This window comes from Salvia splendens, chromosome 4, assembly GCF_004379255.2.
Source record: "Salvia splendens isolate huo1 chromosome 4, SspV2, whole genome shotgun sequence".
NCBI classification, from domain to species: domain Eukaryota; kingdom Viridiplantae; phylum Streptophyta; class Magnoliopsida; order Lamiales; family Lamiaceae; genus Salvia; species Salvia splendens.
Genome location: NC_056035.1, coordinates 15,576,690 through 15,599,934, shown reverse-complemented (window position 1 = coordinate 15,599,934; position 23,245 = coordinate 15,576,690). Strand labels below are relative to the sequence as shown.

The window sequence follows — 23,245 nt, the reverse complement described above, 5'->3', positions numbered from 1 at the left end:
TATACTTAATATTAAGTATATTCAATATTTGAGTGTATATTTGTACACTCTCCCCCCAACCCCCGGAGTTAGCATTTGTCAATGCGTAGAGTGGGACGAATGTAGTATTACAATGAACTTTAAGTTTGATCCCTAAAAAAATGGTGTTTGCACCTTTTAGATCTGTAAACTCGAAAGAATCACAATCACACAGTATGTCTGAACATGTAAAATATCATTTGAAGTCATTTCTTCCATTTTTAGCCCTCAACCCTAAATGGGTATATTTATATCATCCCAAGTGCCAATTAGCACAATGAACGCTCAGGCCATACCGGTGATTAGTAAGTTAGATTAGTTTCACAATATTGATTAACGTTACTACATCACAACATCTTTATGAACAGAGTCTAATTAAACAACAATTCTCTGTAATTCTGTTCGAAGATGGGTGCTGTGTAGAACCGTAGAATCACTCATTGTATATAATTAAAAGGTTAAATGACATTTTAATTTCCATGAGAATAATACAATTAAGAAATTATAGAATCACTTAAATATAAGATGTTAAATGACATTTTATTTCCACGTGAATAACATAATTAAGAAATTATCTTATGTTTTTAATTTAGTTCTTTATCTTATTTTATTTAAAATTTCCATTATACAACTAAGAAATTGGAATGCAGCTTTTGATTCCAATTTATGCATAATAAACGATTGACAAAATTTATTGACAATTTGAATTTTTAAAATATTAAAAAATCAAATCTCTATTTATGTTTTTTTATTCATTTATTTGAAACTATAGAGAAAAATAACAAATTGAGATATGATTTTTATGAATTTTGTTAAATTGAAAATGTCAATAATAATTAATGAATTTAGTAAAAGAAGTAGTAGGTAAAAAAAGGAGAGCGTGAAAAATGAAATAAGAAAGAGACGGTATTTATAAATATAAAAGATAGTAATGGCACGTGACAAGCTATGGCTACGACGGGAGTGTGTCAGCGTGGCATACAAGTGCATGGGTGCGGTGCGGTGCGGTGCGGTGCGGTGCGGGATCATCTCAGCCTCAGCGCCGTGCTCAAGAATATTAAGTAGTGACACGTGTATTCTAATGATGGTGCTTCCAACCCAAGTACATGATGAACGGGTGAAATGAATATGAATTCCAAAATTACTAGGAATACGGATAAGAATGTCAAAGTGTGCAGTTAGAATCCGAGAAAAAAGAAGAGAGAATTCACTTGAGTTGGAAATCCATCCACACAAGCAAACTTAATATCTTTTCGATCTGCCTTGGAACGTGGGGGTTTTGCAGCTTTTCATTTCCCCTCTCTCTACTGTATCGTTCAACAACAAATCATGTCGGGAATTCACTTGAGAGAGAGAGAGATGGCGTAATCATGACCGCAAATGGAGTGTAAATGGGAATTCTTCTCATTTCTCTCTCCAACCCAACATCAAGTACTACTTGTGTGTGTGTGTGTGTCCTGAGACAAGGGCTAGCTAGGACACGCAATGCCCTGTTAATTTTGTAAATGGGTTGGGAGCTCTATGCTTTGCATATTCTCTTCCCCCTATTGTCCCCTCTAATTTTGGCACACTCATCATCTTTTTTTCAAACACGTCTCTCTCAATTCCTCGCCCTGCCCTCCAGTAGTTATTGATTATCAGGTTGAGTGTTTTTCTCATTTCCATTTATTAATTTTTTAAATTAAGACACTTGAAAAGGAGTGAGTGATATACTGAGAAGATGTTTTAAGTTTGAATTTTATAAGGGGAAATTAAGGGTTTGCTTTGTAAGCAGAAAATACATTTCCAACAAACAAATGGATAGATTAATCTACTTTGCTTGGCAATATGCGTACCTTGTGATCAACGTTTCACTTCCTAAACCATCGTTCCTTGGTTCATCCTTGCCACAACTCCGCTAACACTTCCAACCTTCGATCCAGTGGTTGGAGGGAAACTGTCTTACCAACTACCTAGCTTAATTAATGTAATTCATCTCGTGCCATTTTCTACCAGACTATCTTCTGCTTATTCTCTCAAGGTACCAATCTAATATCAATAGTATATAAAACTCTCCATTTTTACATATTTTAATTATATACTTAAGATAATTCCCAACCCTTCCTTATGACAAATATTAACAGCATGCGAGTCTTGGACCACCAAAAAATAAATTGAGTAGAGACCCAAACTGAAAAGAGTCAAGTAGATATAAGTACTTTAACAAGTTTAAGAAGCTTATGATATTACAAAATTTTGATGTTATACTATTTCACAAAGATACATTTATTCTTCTCGGTTGTAACTCTTTTCTTATCCTATCTCTTTCAGTAGACAACTTAACATAAATCAAGGATATAATAATACTATCTATCTTATATATACGCCGTAACAAATTTATTTCCTATCCTATTGATATAGTCAATATTTACTTTTTCATCTCTATTATACAAATACTCCATATCCATTTATAGCAACCTTTTTCTCTTTCTCTTTACTTTATCATTTATGGGCCCATCATCCATTACACAATTTCAACTATTTTTTTCTCTTTTTCTCTTACTTACCAATTACACATTAAAAATCGTGCAAACTCTACATAGCCTATTTCTATGAGACGGAGGGAGTATGATGTAGTCCGAACGTAGAAATCGGGCTAAAACCTTCAGTGTCAGAATGACTTGAAATTTACACGGTGCATGCGAGATCGCAATTCACATGGATTTTGGCCATCTGACATCGTTTAAGGGTGAAAATGACAATTTACTATTTTTTCAGGTTTAGTTTTAATTTTCTATTTTGCGTTTTATTTCCTTTTGAATTCTTAGGGTTTTCTAAGCGCTTATAAATAGTGTGACTTTTTTTGGACGACAGTTTTTTGATAATATTATTCTCGTTTTTCACAGAAACTGGGGTTTTTTTTATTAATTCTCCGCTTAGTCGGCTTTTCTCTATACGTTTTGCATGAGAGTATTATTTTTATCTATTTAAATTGACTTTTAATATAATACTTCATATAAGTACTTTGTCGTGATTATATGTGAAAAACGTTATACATTACGTTGGCTAAAAATAGTTTTTATCAGTAGAAAAATAGTTTACATTAGAAGATTGAGGTGGCCTATCGTGCGGGTTGATAAGGCCTAACCCAAATCCCGTTTGTTAAGAAAATTTTCACCCCGAACAAAAACTTGACCTGCTATCGTTAAACTCAGACATGATTTGTACACATTTACAACACGATATAGTCAAGATTTACAAGATACGATAATAATTTGATAATGATTTACTCTATTAAAACCTGATATTACGTGATAAAAATTTAATTACATGAAATCTAATTATATAATTAAACTTGTTTTTTAAATTTGATGTTACATTATTAAAACTTGATATATATTATTAAACTTGTTTTTAAAATCTGATATTAATATAATGGAGTATGTTGGAATTTAACGGGTTTCATCCAACGGGTGTTGTGTTACAAAATCGTGAATGTTGGTATACCTGAAACAATTAGACCATCCACCACGCGTCTCGCGCCGGGCTCGCGTCTCGTCTCGGAGAGACGAGACCCCCGCGAGACGCATTGCAGCGCCCATCTCGTCTCCAGCTCGCGCCCGTCTCGTCGCGTAGCTCGTCTCGGCGAGACACGAGACGAGATGTCTCGCCACGCGCCAGGGACACGTGGCACGTCCCCATGCGTGCGTGACGCCCACTCGCTGGCCCGCGAGTGGGCGTCGTCACTGATGACGCAATAATTCATTTTTTAAAAAAAAATCAATTTTTAATAAAAAAATTTTTTTTTTTTTTCAAACGGTAATATTACCGTTAAATATTTATTTTCATTTTTAAAATTTTTAATTTTTTTACTCTATAAATAATTCTATTCCATACTCATTTCAAACACAAACACACATCTATTCCTCTCAAATCCTCTCTATCACTCCAATTTCCATCTTCAATCAACTCAAACAAATGGATCCTTTTGAGCAAATGCGCCAATTAATGGAACAATCACTTGAAGAAGATCGACGACGAGAAGCGGAGGAAGCCGCACCACCCCCACGACGCTCCCGGAAGTACATCAATCGGAACCGGGAGGAAGCCGCCGCACGGTTAGTACGCGACTACTTCTGCGATAACCCGAAAAAATTATGTCATTTTTATTTTTTTAGAATTTTAATTATGTCTTCGTTTTTTTTAATGTTAAGTTGTAATATTGTTTTAATTTTAATAAAGTGTGTTTGTTTAAATTGAATTGGGTTTTAAAAAAAATTATAAATTAAATTGAATGAATAGTAATTAAGAGACGGTATAGAGACGGTTAAGAGACGGAGCGTTGCAGGTTCCGTCTCTTAGTTAAGAGATGGAGGAAAAAAGGACAGTGGGGCCCTCAAATAGTGCTCAAATAGTAGTTAAGAGACGGTTTAAGAGACGGTATAGAGACAGCGTTGTGGATGGCCTTACATAGTCGCGTTGCCATTTGAAAAGTACTTAACCCATAATTTGTATAGTAAGTATTTAATACTTTAATGGGAAAATGGAATTATATTTACTTACTTTCTCTCTTTTTTTTAAAGAAATAAAAATATGAAAAGAGTTAACATATTTGATGTCATTAATTTCACACGCACACACAACAACAACAATACACCACCTCTCTCTCTCATTAACAAAAAATCCCTCTAGATCGGAAGACGAAGAAGAAGCAGACAGAGGAGAGGAGATTAGCGCTGCTGTAATTCGTCATGGCAAAAACAGATTGCAGTCTCCAACAACCTAAATCCGTAAGCCCGCCCGCCATCAATTATCAGATTTGAATTTCATGTTATTAATTAATGAATGGCAAATTGGTTTGTGTGAAATTAAAGGCAAGGGGCGATGAGAACAGGCCGAGGCTCAAGTACTTGGATTTCGTGGCTGTCGCCACCCTTCATTTGATGATGCTCATCGCCACCATCTACGGTTTCGCCAAGGAGAGATCCGGCCGCCTCAAGCCCACTATTAGCGTCGTTGAGGACTCTGTCAGGACACTTGTTACCCCGCTTTACGCCAAAACACACCATCTCCCCATTCAACTCCTCACCTTTGCGGATCGCAAGGTACAATGCCATTTTCAATTCGATTCCATTCAATATCATCATCTGATCTACAATTTCATACTCCTAAACATGAAATTCAAACTAAAATATTCACGTAATCTCTTCTCCGATTATCTGTTTTTGTTTATTTCGATCATTTCCGATTTTGTTTGTTTGATCTTATAGGATTAACCGCTGAACGATTTGCTGAGGCCTTGATAAAAAATATAGTTCTCAATTAGGTTAATTAATTAACTAGTCCAACGCAAAAAAATTGTATAAATTTGTTAAGTGATCCTACAAAGCTGGTGTGGTTTGATGATCTTGTTATCTGGATTTAGGCATTTTCCTTAATTCATCTTTTTTTTAGTTCAAGGAAATAATGCCTTGAGAGTATGTAATTATGGCATGATATGGATGGTGATGCAGAGGTTCTGTTTAGAAAATAAATGCCGTAGTGGCATTGCCGGAGGTTGAAGCTGTTGGATTGAGTTCTTTCAGAGTTATTTTCTTTATTTTTTCTATACATTGACCCAATTAAAGTAGGAGTACTATTTTTAAAGGCTCTCTTTTCCATATTTTGAATTCACAATTGAAGATCTTTATTTTACTGAGAGTGATCAAGAGATCTTTTGACATTCGGATAGTTGTGAGGCCACAGAATTTGTTTAATGGGGTACAAATATGGAGTAGTTCATTTTGATGTCAGAGGAAAGTCTTTGATCGGTTCCATTGCTTTCTCATATACTAGTATATTAATTTTACAACTGATTTAAGATTGTGTGGTTCACTTTCGAGCTCCTCCTTAAAACACCAACTTTTATGTCCTAAGAAATATCCTGTGACACAACTATAATTTGAACATTGCTCCACTTGTTTAAATTCTTGAATATAGATGATCTCTTATGCTATGGATGGACCATTCTCCATCCTTTTTTCATGAAGGGATTCACCTTCGACTCCACACAGTATCAAATTGGTATTTATTCTTGGAAAATGACAGCCTCTAGTGAAGAGATCAATTTATTTTCATCCTGCAGAATAAAAGGATAAACCAATCTGTTCGGGATTATGCAGGTTGATGAATCTGTGCACAGAATGAAGAAGTATGTGCCCTCATCTCTGAGACGTGCATCTTTCAAAGCCTTCAACCAAGCTCAGAGAGCACCTGTTGCTGCTCGGTGTGTGATGGCTGATGTCCAGAAAACCGGGATGGTGGAGACGGCTTCTGGACTTGCAAAATCTGTGTATTCCAAGTACGAGCCAGTAGCCAAAGATTTCTACACCAAGTATGAACCGGTGACTGAGGAGTATGCACTGTATGTATGGCATTTGCTGAACCAGTATGCCCTCTTCCAACGAGCCGCTCTTGCTGCTGGTCCACTAGCAGGTTATTGCTCAGAGATGTACAATCAGAAGGTTGAAGTTGCTGCTAAGAACGGGTACAAGGTGGCAGCACATCTTCCTATCATACCTGTTGAGAAGATTGCTGAGGCTCTGAGGACTGAGAATATGAAGCCTGTAGTGATTGATGGAGGCCGCGGAGGGGAAGAAATCAAGGCCTAGTAATCATTGTTTAGCAGGTGGGAACCACAGAGTTATCTTCTTTAACTAGCAGTAGGTACCTGTTTTAAGCAGTTTTTAAAAACAGTAGTCGTATTTGGTAACTGAGTTGGGACATATGGATCATGTATTGAGAGAGGGGATCAGATTTACCATGGCATCAACTTGGTAAATGTGAGTTGTTTTATTGTTTGCTACTTATTTTTGGTGGAGCTTATATGATTGATTATCCATTCCCATCCCCTTTGTAATTGATTCATGGTGAGACATGTATTAGAATAAAAAGGTGTAGTTCTTGTGCTGCTATAACATGGAGTATTTAAATTGCATGATGTGTTTCTATCTCACAACAACTTACTAATTTTTATTCTTTAACCCAACACTGCACATATTCCTTTTATCTTAGGGAGGTACAAATCTAGCTCATCATTAGAAACAAGAGCAAAACGAATAGATCTTCGATTCAATCTTCAATTATAACCATCATAACCATAATTCTAACTAAAAAAAGAAAAAAAAAGTATACTAGCATTTGACATCATATGCCGACCCGACCCGACCCGAATCGGGGCTAAAATCGGGTACGGATGGTTTGATAACATCATAACACAGTTTAACAGCTTCGTCTCTTTGAACCAAAAACTCAAAGGAAAAGTTACAATGGCTAACTGTCTGCGGATGCCCATGGCTTCGCCTCTCTGCTGCTCCTCCTCCAAACGGCGTGGTAACGGTGTAACCAGCTGCGCTAAGATTCCTATGGCTCCAATCAACCCTAAAGACCCCTTCTTATCGAGGCTCGCCTCCCTTGCCGCCACCTCTCCAGATACGCTCCTCAACAGACCCAAAAACTCCGATACGCCACCGTTTTTGGACGTTTTCGACTCCCCAACCCTCATGGCTACCCCTGCCCAGGTATTTACTGTTTCTACTTTTGGCTAATCGTCGCTGTGTGTTTGAATTGTTTACTCGTCGACTGCTTGATTTTTTAATTTTGATAGAATCAGAATTATTGTTTGCAAGTCGGTTTTTTTTCTAGAATTTAACTAGTGATTATGTATCTGTAGAGGAAATTAGAAACTATGAAATCTTGATGCAACAGTCAACAGGTTAAGATTCAACACTTTTACATGTGAATATCTTTTGAAGATCCTTGAAATTGAATTGAACTGGTCCTTCACGTTTACCATATGCCTTTGCCATATAGTCTCAGTATCCTTGAGTAAAATGAAGAGCTTGGGCTCTTCTACTTTGATCATTTCCAACTAAAATGAAGAGATTAAACTCTTCTGCTTTGAAAATTAATTTTATTTTTTGTGGAGAAATCACAATTTTACAATAGTGAACTTTTCACTTATGAATATTATTGTTGTTGCTTGAAACAGGTTGAGAGATCCGTTTCGTACAACGAGCACAGACCAAGAAGACCTCCGCCAGACTTACCTTCACTATTGCTGCACGGAAGAATAGTGTACATTGGCATGCCGGTTACTAGTTTGACTCTACTCTTCGTTATTTTAGCATATTCCATTCCTGATACTAAAGTGAAAGATGCATAATTTTGAATCAGATTTAGGTCATTATGCAACTAATAGAAAGTATTCAGAAAAAAAAAATACTGTGTATGTATATCATATGCACCAACCCACCAAATAACTTGTTCCTCTTCCACATCTTACCTAACTAACCTAACTGATTTTTTGTTTATTGGCATGCTCTTGACATGAAGACCACCTATAAGTGTGTGTCAGTACTGTGCTAGAACATCCAAGTGGTTCTTAGATGGAAGTGTGTTATTCTTATTATTTTGTTCAGATTCCGAATAACAATTTAACTTAATTCATGCAATTAATATGGACCTTTCTGGGTTTCAGTTGGTTCCAGCTGTTACTGAGCTTATTGTAGCTGAGTTGATGTACCTTCAGTGGATGGATCCCAAAGAGCCAATTTATCTCTACATAAATTCCACTGGGACAACTCGTGATGATGGTGAAACGGTGAGACTTTAAGTGATAAACTTCGTAGTTGCCTTCAAATTTTATTCAAAAGATGCGATCTCGTATTCTCTTAGGCTCTCTCACCCCTGTACAGTCCCTTCATTACATAAATTTTCTGTAGCAGTTGTTTCCAGCTGTTGGTCCCCTCCCAAGGGCAGGAGTTTTTAGCCTGATTAAACGCAATTGAACCGTAGAGTGTTAGCAGTTGTCTTTCGTGTTTTAAGATTGATAGTCTCCTTTAAACTATCAGTACCATTTTATTTGAATGAAAAAGGAGACAGTGGTGAACATCATGTCAATATTCGTTGATATTTGCCTGGTCTTGAAATATATGCTGATAATAGGGTTGGGGATCCTTGGATGACTTGGAAACACTGCCTAAATATGTAGCAAGATAGAAAATGATAGAAAGCATGAATTATAGAGACCAATGACATGATATGGCATGATCAGACAGATTCAACACCAACACAACTAGGAAACATGAATATTCATATTTAGTTGAAGTCTTTATGATTTATGAATCATGATGAAATAAACTGGATAAACAACACATGATGGATGATACAAACATAGTGCAATAATGCAAACTGCCACCCTCGGTGGATAGTATCATATGTATATTCTGTGTAGGTGAAGTTATATTGGCTTTTGCTGATCTCAAACTTAAGTTTTGAATGAAAGATTTTCAGTATATTGAGCTAAATGAGAAAACAAAGCTTAAGCTCCAATTTTGATCCCATAATTAGTTTTACTATTATTTTACTGTACTTTGTTTACTTCTCGTTATAAGTATTAGTTCTGCATTGTCTATCTCAATTTTCTTATCGCTTTCTTTTAGTTCTTACGAAATTGCAGCTTATTGGTTTTCCTTCTAATTTTAGGGGGTCTATTTGTAATTTTATACTATCTTCTCCTCTAAACCACTAATGTGTTGCAACATTTTTTCAGCTGTTGCATATTCATTGTTAAACCATTTCTTTGTCTTTGAAGTTCCTCATTGAATTTATTTTACGTGCATTCTTAGTAATAATTGAAATATTCTATTATGCAAGGTTGGAATGGAGACTGAAGGTTTCGCAATTTATGATGCTATGATGCAATTGAAGAATGAGGTATGGTTTCTGTGTCATGCTGGCTCGCATTGCTTGTTTAGATGCTTTAAATGCCCAAAATTGAGTAGTTTGTTGAGAATGTCTGATACGGATTGGAGGAGGGGGAGAGAGAAAGATGGTTGGGCCGGCAGAGAGAAAGGAGGAAGCAGGTGGAGAAGATTAAGGGAGAGAGCTTATTCCTATTTTTATGCTTTTCAAATATTTGTTATTCGGTTGCCTTTATTTTAGCACTAGAATTGCCTATATATAGAGAGAGTCTCCTAATAGAGAGATCATCTTGGAGAGATCATTATTGGACGAGTTTTTCTCGTAGGCCTCCTTCGTGAGGATTAGGCCTCTGCGGAGGATTTCCCTTTCTTGTTTCGCTATTCAGTTTCTTTCAATAAAGCCGAGCATTTCTGATTCCAGATTCTATATTATATTCTTGTTCATCAGCCTTTACTCCTATCAATGTCCTATGTGTGCAGTATGCTTTCAAGATGATTTACTTCGATGTGGTGGCTTTTTGGTTTTACTTGACTGAATTTGGTGGCGTACAGTTTATCTATAGCTATAAGTCGGAAAAATGTAGCTAAATGCAAATTTATGAACAAAACATCCTTATTTCATGCCGTTTATGAACTTGCATATGTTGCCTTGTGGTTAGGATCTTCTAAAGAAAAAACTACCTTCTCCAGAACCGATGTTATCCTGTTTTCTGCAAATATTTCACATCACAAGGGTCATTTTTGTAACTATTATGGCAGTTAGTGCTGAAACTTTTTGACAAAGAGCCTGATTTTAAGTTGCATTTTTGTAATAGCATGCCTCGACTTGTTTTAAATGATACCTAGTGTCTAGCTACCTTATGCTTAATCTCATATGCAGATACATACTGTTGCTGTTGGAGCTGCTATAGGTCATGCATGCCTCTTACTCTCTGCTGGAAGCAAAGGCAAAAGGTTCATGATGCCACATGCTAAAGGTAGTTATCAGTTTCTTGCAATAAATTTTGTATTATTTGCCCGTAAATTGTTCTACTTTCACTACTTTTTGGTTTTGCATACCAACTTTAAATATTCCTGTAAATCACTTAACTATTTATTTTATTTTATTTTGTAACCATAGATGATTCTAGTCAATGTTTGTATTGACATGGATAGCTGTGAAACTGACACGGAAAGGATTTGAAGCAGTGGCGGCTTCTTATTTGTTGCTGATTATGCCACATCAAATTTCCAACTATCCATGTCAATAAATGAATATTGACCAGCATCCTCCCCACGGTAGCAAAATCAGATGGAATCAATAATTGACTAATTTACTGGCAGATTTTGATGTTGGTAATTTGGTATTATAAACTGGAAAATGGTAAAAGTTCAATAATTTACAGTACTGACAAATAACCCTTTAATACTTTTTTTTGTGCAACTCGTAAGTAGTTTCTCTTCCACTTTTCTGAATTCAGTTATAACTTTCTGTTTCAGCTATGATTCAACAGCCCCGTGTGCCATCCTCTGGTTTAATGCCAGCCAGTGATGTTTTGATTCGTGCAAAAGAGGCAAGTTTGAGCTCGTTGCTGCCTCTTACTACATCTGACTGGAAGTTTTTAATCCATGCGTATAAGTCCATAATAAGCAATATTGGAAACCAAATATAGTGGGTATTTTTAATACATGCATGTGGCATCATAGGGGCACAGATATATGAATTTGGGGTAAAATAATGCAGTTCCTTCCGTATTGGGACTTGTGATCTTTACTGACAATGTTTTAGGCTTTTTTGGGTGTTCTAACACACAATAAGTCTATTAATCTGTTTCTGCAACTTATTGGGCTGCTTTTGTAGGTGATAATAAACAGGGACATCCTTGTTAAACTTCTAGCTAAGCACACTGGAAACGTGAGTTGATATGCCAAATTTCTTTTTTTGGGAGAAAATATACGTTGTACTATTTTCAAGCTTGTATGAAATAAAATTCATCAGTTTCTATTCCATTTGGTCAGTCAGAAGAGACAGTGGCCAATGTGATGAAAAGGCCATTTTATATGGACTCTACTAGAGCTAAAGAATTTGGTGTCATTGATAAGGTGAGTTGTTTCCTACTTGTACCCTACTTTTTGCACCTGATGACCTTGGCTCTAGACTCTTGATGTAACGTTTGGATTCAGATACTTTGGCGCGGACAGGAAAAGATTATGGCAGATGCTGCCCCTCCGGAAGAGTGGGATAAGAATGCCGGGATCAAAGTTCTTGATGCTATGTAGTTGCTTCCAAATACTATACTTAGGAGGTAAACTTCCCCTCTGTATATAGAGTGTCCCTTGATTTTCATCACGTATAAGCAGTAGGTACTTCACAATCGAGTATAATAACCACGTTTGCTTTTGGAAGTCTTCTAATTGAGAGCTGATCAAATTAAATAGTCATGTAAGGTGAAAAATAGTTATATCGGCTTTTGCGTAGATATTTATGGCGTGTCTGATTGAATCAGCGCAGGATTTTCTATCTGCAACAAAAACAGATCATGCTCATTGCTAGTCCAAGCTTTGATTTCAAGCATACACAGCTGGTTCCATAGCTTAAGCCAATACGGTCACCACACGAATGTAATCAACTACGGTGAGCTCGTGAAGGGTATAACCGGTTGACGGGGTGCAGCTAAAGTTCTCGATGACAAAGCCTCCAAGAAGAGCACTGTGATGTAATATATTGAGGTTAATATTTAATGGTATCATGCCATATTTGATTTAGCCCTTTACTCTTCAATAACACTGCTTCGCCTAAATGTTTGTTGACAAAATAGTTAGTCGCATGCTTGAATTAGGTGCAAGCCTAATACAATAGCCATTCCTCAACAAAATTTTCTTCTACTATTGCCTGTTTGTTTCATGTGCGGTTGGAAGATTTGAACATTTGTCATGATTTTATTAATGAGAATGTGTGTCGAAATTCGAAAAACTACCCTTTCGAAGCAACATTGAAATTGAAAACAGCTTTCCAATATTAGAAAGATAAATGCAACCATGACTATGAAAAAGATTATAAAAAAAAAAAGTGGCCCATTGTAGTAACACAAATAATTCAGAGGTATGCGTATTTGTGTTAACATGAAGGGCAAATATTGTTTCTGTAGCAACTCTTTTTTTGTATAGCAGTGACGAGTTTTTCTTTTCGAACAAAAGGGCTAATTTGAAATTTTGCAAACCGTTTAGATTGAAATTCCTTTATGAATAGTTGAAATGCATATTTACCTTTTAAATCTTCATTCCTGATATCTTGGTAGTAATTACTGACTAGAGGTGATATAATCGTTATTACATTAAATCATGTCTTTATAGAAGTCAGTTAATTATAAAAGTAAGTTTTTTCATTAATGATTTGAAGTAGTGTGAAAGAAAATGAGTATAAAAAGTCAAGTGAATGTCAATCTTTGTTTTACAGCTAAAACGGAAAGGTGACCTCTATTAAGGCCACCCGCAACGCGTCACGCGGGTGGCCCATATCCCGTCACTCAGGGACGGGACGGCGGCGTGACGCGTTGCCGCGCCCCGTCTCGTCCCCAGCCCGTCACCCGTCCCGTTCCGTCGTGACGAAACGCGAGACGGCTCGCCACGCGCCGAGGCGACGTGGCACGCTCCTAGGCCATGCGTGACGCCCACTCACCGTCCCGCGAGTGGGCATTGTCACGCTGACGCAATAATTCATTTTTTTTAAAAAAATTCGAATTAAATAAAAAAATAAAAAATAAAAAATGTGAAACGGTAATATTACCTTTAATAGCCGTTTTTCCTTTTTTTGTATTTTTTATTTTTTTTACTCTATAAATACTCCTAATTCATCATCATTTCACACACAACTACACATCTATTCTTCCCAAATCATCTACATTTCCTCTCCAATTTTCATCTAACATCTCATCACAAAATGTCCAGCAACGGAAACTCCGGCGGTGGCGGCTCCGACGGGTGGGATCTCAACGCGTTCGGCGACTGGGGGAGCATGTACAACACATTGGGTGGTTCCAGTTCGTCGACGCTGGGCACCCAGGGTCCGTCGAAGCCGGGGGAACCAACCACCCAATTTTGATGTTGATGCATACGCCCGTCCCTCCGCCTCGCGGTATTCGCAGGGATTATCCCAAATTCGGGAGGATTATCAGGTTCAACCCACTCCGGAAGAAGGCCGAGGCGGGGAAAGCTCCAGGGCGGAGGCCGAGGCGGACGAGGAGGAGGAGGAAGAGGATCTAGGCCGGCATCCGTACAGCCCCAAAGAAACACTGGCGGTGTACAACGCCTGGATCAGCTTCTCGTACGATCTCATCGTCGGGAATCAACAACTCCGGAAGTGCTTCTGGGAAAAGGTCACCGAGGCCTACCACGAGATTAAGCCAAAAAAGACCGGTCGCCGCACATATAAGATGCTACACGCTCACTTTGACCGAGTCGACAGAGAGGTCAAACGATTCAGCGCCATCCACAAGAATGAAGCGGCTCATTACCAAAGCGGAGCCACGAGAGCCGACATTCTGAGGCCGGCTTTGTGGGTCTACTTCGACGACACCGGCAAATAATTCAAATATGTCGATGTTTGGGAGGTCGTCAAGGACGAGGAAAGGTGGGCCGGCGGTGTGCGGTCCAGCACGGGCTCGACGTCGAAGCGCACGAAGCACACGGCGAGTGGCCAATACTCGTCTGGTGAGGGCGGTTCGGGCAGCGGGCCACAAGAGTTTACCTCGCAGGAGGTTGAGACCCCGACAGACGATGCCAGGGGATCCTCCCATGGGCGCCGTCGGCCGCAAGGGAGAAATGCGGCGAAGGCTGCTAGAGGGAGGAGGGGCAGAGCCGAATCAAGCCAGGCGGGCTCGGGCTCAGGCTCGGGCTCGGTGGGACCCCCCAACTCCCTTAGGCCATATACATGACCGCCACAATGGCGGACACTTCCCGCTTTACGTCCGACCAATACCAAGCCTGGCTTAACGGAGTTGCGTTTATGGAGGCACAACTTGGCATTCCGCCTCCTCACAGCTTCAGTGCACTTCCACCGCCTCCGGGGGATGATTTGCCGGCGAAGTAGTTTTTTTTATTTTCTGTAAAATTGTATTTTAAATTATGTCCTTTTTATTTTTTTAGGATTTTAATTATGTCTTTTTTATTTTTTTGAATTCTAAGTTGTATTTTTTTTATGTTGTAATTTTATTTTATTTTTAGTGAAGTGTGTTTTTTAATTGAATTTGGTTGGAAATAAAAATAAAAAATGAAATTGAATAAATAATAATTTATGGGACGGTTAAGAGACGGAGAGTTGCAGGTTCCGTCCCTTAACTAAGGGATGGAGTAAAAAAATACAATGGAACCCGCAGATAGGGTTAAGGGACGGTTTAATGCGTTGTGGATGAGCTTACAGGATTAAGGAAGTGGTAGTTTTAAATTAAACATAACGAAAAGTATAACGAGAAAAATAAAATGGAGTCGGTGACTTGGTGGTAGATGCTGTGAGAATATATATATATAAATATATAAAGAAATTATTATTGAATCCCATATTCGTTTAGGGCCTACCACCCTTATCAAGCTGTGGTGTGATGAGTTGTAATCTATCTGGCTCTCTTCCATCAAATCAAGCACTCTACCAAAATTTTAGTGGCCAACACAATAAATGCAATATGCGAGAGGTAGGTCCCTCTTTGTAATTTGGGTGATCCTCATTTGTTTCCCTATGTGTGTTAGTAGTAAATCAAATTAACACTGAAGCATCACAGAAAATTTGAGTTATTCATCGACATTATCATTTTTTCGATTATGCAAAGATCCCAAGGATAATTTTGTACTCAATACGTCCCCTATAATAGATATCACCTTTTTCTTTTTAAGTTGTCCCATCAAAAATATCACATTTACTCTTTTTAAAAAAAAATTCTTCTCATATTAATTATAAAATTATATTTTTTTCACCCCTTAACACTTAAAATAACATCTCCTAAAATCTAGTATCATTTCTTAAATGAAATCTACTATAAGATAAAGAGAGCATACTGTATTGAGTGGTATACAAAATTGTACTCCATCTAAGATAGATCTGAAAATCAGATTGAGAAAAAAAAGATTGAACATGTATGATTACTATTCACAAATAAAAAAAAGCAGAACATAACAATTAACAGCACACCAATATATATTCAATTATTAATTCCTTGTATAACAATTAACAAACACCCCACCCCAAAAAAAGAAGAAAAAATGAAATTAAAACAAAATGAAAAATTGAAAAGTAAAATTAATAAGAAAGAATATTGGAGGAAGCAGAGATGCGGAATCCGTTCAGCTCCTGCAACGTGTGATGGCGCTGCAGCCGCGCCGGTAGGGGTTGGCCTGAGCACCGGGGCGGCAGTTGTAGTAGGACGCGCCGCGCCGCGAGCACGGGACATTGTTCCTCTGCAGAGCGCCGTAGCTGATGTAGCGGCGCGTGGCTAGGATGCGCCTGTTCGACTCCGAATCCAGCTCGAATTCCTCCTCCTGGTTGGCCAGACACTCCGCCACGGTGCCCCTGCACCCCGATCTAACCGCTGGCATTACCCACGCCGTCTCCGCCGCGGCTATTGCGTGTGGGAGTACGAGACACGCGATTAAGCTTAGTGCCAACAGCAATTTCCAAGTGCCTGCCATTACAAAAGAAACCTCTTCTTCTTAATTACTCACAATCTGCGTTATATATAGGAGTAATACTTCTCGATCTAGAGTTTCTCTCTCTAGGTTTTGGGAAAGGAAGGATAAGAGAGAGAGGAAGAAAAAGAAAGGTTAAACAGCTAATGCAAGACTGGTTGATTGAAATTTAAAGATATATGGGGACGACGCGTAAACGAAGGGCTAATAATTGCGCTGACAAACTTTAACTTACAAACACCTAAATGTAAATAATAGTACTCCTATTTAATTGGCAAAAATATACTCACTTGTCCCACTTAAATAAAACATTTGGAAATATAATCGAGATGAAAAAATAAAAGGATAGATGAAAAAGTAGAGATAGAGTTATTTTTATTTTAAAAAATGTTTCATTTTAATAGATTAAATAAAAAAAAACGTTTCATTTTTAATGGGATAGAGAGAATATAATCGAAATTAATACTATCATTTGAATTGTCCCATAAAATATTTAAAAAAATTATTTAAATAAAAACTACTCAATATATTATGACCGTCAAGATAATATACTTTATTCGTCTCATAAGAATATGCACTTTTTAATTTTGGAAACTCTCTTTTCTCTAAGGTGAGACTCATTCTCCACTAATAATATTTTATTTATTTTTTCTCTCTTGCTCTACTAATTTTACATTAAAACATGTATTAAAACTAAAGTGTATAGTAGATGATAATGAATCACGGAGTAAGTGATTTCTAGTTGAAAGTTGTAGTCTAACTACGGAGGCCACTACTTTACTCTAGCATTTTATTTTAATGTTTGAGGGCATGCTCCCTCCCGACTACTACTGTAGTTTTGCCCCTTTTTTCTTTTGATTTGGGGACTTTTTTTGTTTCTTTTATTTGAATTCTATTAGAGGGCAGCCACTACTTGCGGAAAATGGGCTAGACAATGCAATTCAGAATTAAATAACCTCACGTCGAAAAAGTTGAATTGACAAAAACTCACTAGTTTAAAACTTTAAATTTTACTTATCTTTTGTCCATCAAGGCCTGGTTTGACCGACCAGTAATTTAAAAAATACCATAATATTACTCTATCCATTTCAGTTAAGATAATTTTTTTTTCACATGATTTAAAAAATGATAATAGATACCCCAGTTAAATTGAAGATAAATTAAAGTAAGATTGAAAATAAAATAAATGAGAGTCACTTTTACCGTGTTCTCTCTTACTTTAATTTCTCTTCAATTTAACTATTTATTGTAATTTTTTCAAAATAAGTGTGTTAAAGAAATGAGTTATCTTAATTGGGACAAAGTGAGTACATATTCTAAGATATGTGTTACATTCGTTCCACTATAAATGAGGCGTATTTATTTTTAGACCGTCTTATTATAAATGACACATTATCTTTTATGGCAAAAAAAAACAACTCTATCTCTCCCTTACTTTATCATCTCTCGTACTTTTTCTCTCTACTTTTTTTCATTCTTACTTTATTCCATCTTCATTTAACTATTTAACAACACTACCTAAAACATGTGCCCAAAGGAAATGTATCACATGTAATGGGATGGAAGAAATATAATACTCCCTCCGTTCCACAAAAGATGTCACACTTGTGGGACGTCACATAATTTTAGGAGGTTTTATTTAGTGTGTTAGGTGGAAAGAGAAAATATAATATTTATATTATTGTGAGAGAGAACTTTTTCTAAAAATAGAAATGTGACATCTTTAGTGGGACAAATTAAAAAGGAAAGTGAGACATCTTTTATGGACGGAGGCAGTTATATAAAGTGAATGGAAAAATATAGTAGCATACTAGTAGTTCTGATTTTAGATTGGTCCTTGTCTGAAGTAACTACACAATGTATCCCTGATTATCTTCTTTTTAAAAAGGTAGATTATTTTGTTGAGAATGCAAGTTGGGAGTGGTCTAAGTTCCAACATCTTTTGCCAGAAGAAGTGGTGAATATTATAGCAGCTATTATGCCCTCAGGCGAGGCGCAAGGGGATGATGTAGTTTTCTGGGGGCCTCGTCGTCAGGTACCTTTTCTATTAAATAAGCTTATGAGGGTATGGACGCAAGTTAGAACGTGCAACAAGTTGTGCCATGGGGTGGAATTTGGAGTTGGTATGGCCCACAACGTATTAAAATGTTCTTTTGGTCGCTTCTAAATAATTGGGTCTTGACCAACGAGAAGAGGAATAGGGGGCGTCTCTTGTAACATGTGTGGTTGCGGAACTGAGAGTAGTTTACACATGATACGACACTGTATCGATGCTCAAAGAACATGGAACGACATTATGAGATATAGTGGGGAGGAAAGATTCTTTGAACAGTCGTTGAATTTGACAGATTGGTTAATTCAGAATATTAGCTCTAAGAGTTTGATGGGGAATGGTTTTAGATAGAGTTTAAATTTTGGAGTAGGATGTTGGCACATTTGGAAAAAGAGATGCGACTATATTTTCAATTGAATTAGGAGGACCTGAAGTTGTTATGATGCAAATCATTAATATGGCCAAATGTGTGGTAGAGGCTCTGATAGTGGACGATAAAGCTCTAGGTATTTCTCGACGCTTATCTTAGTTAGTTGGTGGCCACTTTTAAGAGACACTTTAAAGCTCTACACGGATGCCTCTCTATATGGAGGTTCAGGACGAACTTTTGGTGGAGGATTATTTCGTGATGATCTATGAGTTTGGAGATATGGATTTTTTGCTAATGTTGGGAAGTGTTCCATTCTAATTGCAGAACTTTGATGCATTTTATACGGTCTCCTGCTCGCAAAGGAATTGGGTTTCAGAAAGTGGAGGTGGAGAGTGACAATTTTGTTTGAGTATCAATGATTTTGGGACGTTATAATGTCTCTATTAGCTGGCAAACCATTGTTCAAAAGGTACGCTCTTCGATTCAAGATTTTTGATTTAGTGGTCATCCATCATGTGCATAGAAAAAAGAATTTTGCTGCCGATTATTTGTCACATTTTTTGCTCATGGGTTTGGTAGAGGGCTCCACACTCGGCACGACAAAGCATTTGTAGTTGGCGTCTTCATGAAAGATCAGGTATTTCTTATATTCGTTAAGTTGTTTCGGTGTTACCTGATATTTATTACTCCCTTCGTTCCATGTTAATAGAATCATTTTTCTATTTCGGGAAGTTCCAAGTTAATTGAGTCATTTCTATTTATGGTAAAAAGTTATCCTCTCTTTTACTTTATTATCTCTTTATCTCTCTTACTTTATTCACTACTCAGTTAACACACTATTCTTAAATTTCGTGTCGAAAAGAAATACCTCTATTAACAAGGAACATAGGGAGTACCAAAAAACAAAAAAAAAGTGAATTCTACCTTTATACAATAATTTCATAAAAATGATCTTATTTTTTCATTTTGGCCGTCTCACCAAATAAACGTCCACAAAAACGAGACAAAAATAAACACCCAAAATATAATCAGACAAAATTGAGTAACCTAATAGTTTTACCGATTACACCAAATACATCTTTGACACATAGGACATGCAATTTTTGCTGTCACATTCTTATCATAATTATTTTTACATAATATTTTATTCTTAAAATAAAACAATGAAAATTAATTGATAATATTTTAAATAAGATATTTTCAATTATACACCCTAAATAATTTTTAAAAAATCGGTTATTTACCCTATTTTTTATTTGTAATAAGTGGGGCATAACCAAATGGGCTCGCAAAGTGGACTGAATTCATTAATTAACAAAAAAAGGAATCCAATGGGTTAGGGTTTTGGGCCCTTCTCATATAAGATGATCAGTTGGAGCCGCCATCGTTCAGCAGCTGCAGCGCATCTCCATCTTCAGGTACTCTTTTCCTCCCCTTTTGCGAATGCTAATTCTGAAATAATCAGGCCATTTTGCTGGTGATATCTTTCAGCATGTCATCTTTTTCATTCCCCCTAGATTTGACGATAAGGATTTGTAAACTTGTATATGTGTAATGCTGCCCTATTGCGGGATGGTTATTCTTATCGACGAAATAAAGACTCTATTAAGGATGAATTTGAAGGATCTTATCGATAAGAGCGTGACAACTCGGTTTTTTTACGATGAATTGATTCGTAGTGTTCTGCACGATTTTAATTCACCATGTTATGATTGTAGCAATTTGGATGCTTGGTTTTCATACAGACCTTAATTTGTATTATAATTGACCGGTTGTTAAGATTAAATTTTTAAGCTATTGTGCTTGATGAATATAGACGATATTGATGGGCAGAGTTCGTATTTGATCATTATTCATTATACACACAGCTAGACTGCTAATCGGTGTTTCCTTGACTCAGGTACTTGGTGATTTCATAGTATTTCTTGAGTGCTTAAAAAACTTAGCAAATATGCAGAATGAAGAAGGGCAGAACATGGATCTTTATATCCCACGGAAATGGTGTGTATATTGTTTGAAGAACTAATTTCAATTTTTTTAACCATTTGGTAGAGATGATGTATAGAATTTTGAAAAGGTCATTGGGCATAGACGTTGCTGATTATATACGTGTTGATAATGCAGCTCGGCCACTAATAGGCTGATCACTTCCAAGGATCATGCCTCTGTCCAGATCAACATTGGTCATGTGGATGAGAATGGCAGATACACTGGTCAATTCTCAACTTTTGCTCTTTGTGGTTTCATTCGCGCCCAGGCAAGTGTTTTCTGCATTTGTTTTCATATTAAGTTCATTGTCATTAACTAATTCAGTTTATGTTTCTTGGCTCTTCTAATTAATCCTAATGAGTGAGACTATCCTGTGGTAGTAACCTTGGATAATGATTATTTTGCATTTAGTGTTTTGGAAATAGAATCTAAATACTGGGGAAAAGGATTTGTAAAAATAATTTGGGAACCGAAAGGTTGTGTTTTGGGAGAAAGAAATTATTTTGGAAAACAAGAGGATGTATTGAAATTGCCCAATCTTTCAAAACTTAGACTTAGCTTTTCCCAATGTTATCAAATAGGCGCTATGGCGGTGCCATGGCGCTATGGCATGGCGTTTGGTGATGGAAACACCATAGCACCATGGCGCTGCCATAGCACCGCCATATTTGCCATTTGACAACATTGCGCGTGTACCCCATTTAGGAATGGGGCATTATGCAAGAAACATGGAGATTAGAGTTGTATTTTATGCTTTTTAATTGTTTTAATAGTTTTAGATGTTATATTTTTATTATTTTCTAATTTTTGAATTATATATAAATATATAAGTATTATTTTATTTATTTAATTATTGACCGCCATATCCGCCATATCCCTGTGGCGGTTTTTAGGCGAACCGCCATAAGCCGCCATACGAGATTGATAACATTGGCTTTTCCCTGTGTAGTTGTCTCGTCTCTTTACTACATAAATCTTACGAACTCTCTCGGCAATTTATGCCACTTGGGTTGTAATACTGCTTCACTTTTTTGCTCTATTTCGAGTATGTGCTTCAGATGTGGTTATATCTTCTTTATTATGATATTACTGCACTTTTTAGCTCTCTTGTCATCATTACATTATAATTATAAGAAGATTGATGTGAAAAATGGTTCAATACTACATGTAGACTAATATCTCTAAGAAAAAAAGGGAATCAAATGGCTGGGATATAAGTGTTCTGCCATGAAATTATACACTTCACATAGTAGTTCTAGTCGACCTTTTGCTCAAAAATAGGTACACATGTTTGGTGTTGAATCTGGGTTTTAATGTCAAGTGTGGTGCTTCCTTCCACTGCTAGAATCTCCTTTGACAGGTTAGTGCAGAAGGCGACGTCTAAACTTTCCATTGGTTCTGTGCACTTCTCTCATTTTGCTAACCTTATGAAGTTTCATATGTGGTAGAAGAATGATGTCTTGTGGCATATGTGATTTATATTTTCTGAGGATGGGAAACTCTGTTGTGCAGGGTGATGCCGACAGTGCGCTTGATAGGCTGTGGCAGAAAAAGAAAGTTGAAGCCCAACAGCAGTAATGGCAAGATTGTTTTTTTGAAGTTTCTTTAAAATAGTCTTGAGAATTATCACTATTACCTATAACATTTGAAGATAACAACCTTCCTTACCTTTTGTTCTTTATAAATTACTATATCCGTATTTTTTTTTCATAATTTATGCAGTATGGTTAAAACGCCGCAAAGAACCCTAATCAATAAAAGTTTGCCTTCTGTCTTATATCACAATGTAAAGTAAATGTCAGTATTGTTTAGTAGTATTATATCTTTGCTATATTTAGTTATTGGTGAGGCAGGATTGAAAAATAATTATACTCTATATATACGAGTTGGAAATAATGTCATTATGTATGCGTTGACATTCCACAATTTCTTAAATCCGATCCAAGTCTCCAACAACTTCCATTTATGTTTGGTTATTTATTGATGCAATTAGCTTTCCCATATGTTTTATAATTCATTTATGAAAATCAAAATTTTAATTATTCTTTCTTAATAAAAGAAAAAACAAAATTTGATATTGTTTTCATCTCCATGTCAAAAAAGGTGTGGGAACACTTGTAAGGGATGGGCAAGGTATTAATCTTTGATCATTCATTCTCGTAAGTAAAAAATTGTTGGAAAATTATGGTTCTTCTAAGACTTATTAGTCGTCCATTGTATATCATTGGTTAAAAGTTAAAACATGCTCAGTGGAAGTTATCATTACCAAATATGTTCTTTATTTAATACCTTCATCGAGCTCATCATTTCACATACTGCATGATTGTTACATGAACATCAATGCTTATTATATTATTGAAATATTATTGAACATGGACATCGATGTTTAATAAATGGGTCTATCTTGCCTATTAAATATTTAAATTATACAACTGGTCG

General features: G+C 36.7%; 4 protein-coding genes across 5 annotated transcripts; 3 read left to right on the top strand and 1 right to left on the bottom strand.

The window, feature by feature from the left end:
* The first annotated feature begins 4,624 nt into the window (after positions 1-4,624).
* LOC121801567 (stress-related protein-like) lies at positions 4,625-6,973 on the top strand. Its single transcript, XM_042201085.1, has 3 exons — positions 4,625-4,787; positions 4,872-5,102; positions 6,159-6,973. Exons 1-3 carry the CDS (start codon positions 4,749-4,751, stop codon positions 6,645-6,647), a joined length of 759 nt encoding a protein of 252 aa, XP_042057019.1. The 5' UTR covers positions 4,625-4,748; the 3' UTR covers positions 6,648-6,973.
* A 279-nt stretch (positions 6,974-7,252) lies between these two features.
* Positions 7,253-12,693, top strand: LOC121799795 (ATP-dependent Clp protease proteolytic subunit-related protein 3, chloroplastic-like). Of its 2 annotated transcripts, none has more exons than XM_042199272.1 (10): positions 7,253-7,556; positions 8,027-8,128; positions 8,516-8,638; positions 9,694-9,753; positions 10,621-10,717; positions 11,220-11,293; positions 11,581-11,634; positions 11,739-11,822; positions 11,904-12,025; positions 12,227-12,693. In XM_042199272.1, the coding sequence occupies exons 1-9, from the start codon at positions 7,305-7,307 to the stop codon at positions 11,997-11,999; spliced, it is 942 nt and encodes a 313-aa protein (XP_042055206.1). In that variant the 5' UTR covers positions 7,253-7,304; the 3' UTR covers positions 12,000-12,025; positions 12,227-12,693. The 2 variants fall into 2 exon arrangements, with proteins under 2 accessions (XP_042055206.1, XP_042055205.1); XM_042199271.1 differs by having other exon boundaries at positions 7,254-7,556; positions 12,232-12,693.
* Positions 12,694-15,882: 3,189 nt separating this feature from the next.
* On the bottom strand, positions 15,883-16,556 carry LOC121798099 (rapid alkalinization factor-like). Its single transcript, XM_042196938.1, has one exon. The coding sequence runs from the start codon at positions 16,395-16,397 to the stop codon at positions 16,053-16,055; it is 345 nt and encodes a 114-aa protein (XP_042052872.1). The 5' UTR covers positions 16,398-16,556; the 3' UTR covers positions 15,883-16,052.
* Positions 16,557-20,150: 3,594 nt separating this feature from the next.
* LOC121801181 (40S ribosomal protein S21-2-like) lies at positions 20,151-22,491 on the top strand. Its single transcript, XM_042200628.1, has 4 exons — positions 20,151-20,235; positions 20,718-20,818; positions 20,942-21,074; positions 22,319-22,491. The coding sequence occupies exons 1-4, from the start codon at positions 20,182-20,184 to the stop codon at positions 22,382-22,384; spliced, it is 354 nt and encodes a 117-aa protein (XP_042056562.1). The 5' UTR covers positions 20,151-20,181; the 3' UTR covers positions 22,385-22,491.
* The last annotated feature ends 754 nt before the right edge of the window (positions 22,492-23,245 follow it).

Bases quoted from the DNA above. Each gene is read 5' to 3' on its own strand.
- LOC121799795 (XM_042199272.1), top strand. From the start codon at position 7,305: ATGGCTAACTGTCTGCGGATGCCCATGGCTTCGCCTCTCTGCTGCTCC. The intron at 11,294-11,580 runs GCAAGTTTGAGC...CTGCTTTTGTAG, and splicing joins TTTTGATTCGTGCAAAAGAG to GTGATAATAAACAGGGACAT. The intron at 11,823-11,903 runs GTGAGTTGTTTC...GTTTGGATTCAG, and splicing joins AATTTGGTGTCATTGATAAG to ATACTTTGGCGCGGACAGGA.
- LOC121798099 (XM_042196938.1), bottom strand. From the start codon at position 16,397: ATGGCAGGCACTTGGAAATTGCTGTTGGCACTAAGCTTAATCGCGTGT.
- LOC121801567 (XM_042201085.1), top strand. From the start codon at position 4,749: ATGGCAAAAACAGATTGCAGTCTCCAACAACCTAAATCC. The intron at 4,788-4,871 runs GTAAGCCCGCCC...GTGAAATTAAAG, and splicing joins GTCTCCAACAACCTAAATCC to GCAAGGGGCGATGAGAACAG. The intron at 5,103-6,158 runs GTACAATGCCAT...GGGATTATGCAG, and splicing joins TCACCTTTGCGGATCGCAAG to GTTGATGAATCTGTGCACAG.
- LOC121801181 (XM_042200628.1), top strand. From the start codon at position 20,182: ATGATCAGTTGGAGCCGCCATCGTTCAGCAGCTGCAGCGCATCTCCAT. The intron at 20,819-20,941 runs GTGTGTATATTG...TTGATAATGCAG, and splicing joins CTTTATATCCCACGGAAATG to CTCGGCCACTAATAGGCTGA. The intron at 21,075-22,318 runs GCAAGTGTTTTC...TCTGTTGTGCAG, and splicing joins GTGGTTTCATTCGCGCCCAG to GGTGATGCCGACAGTGCGCT.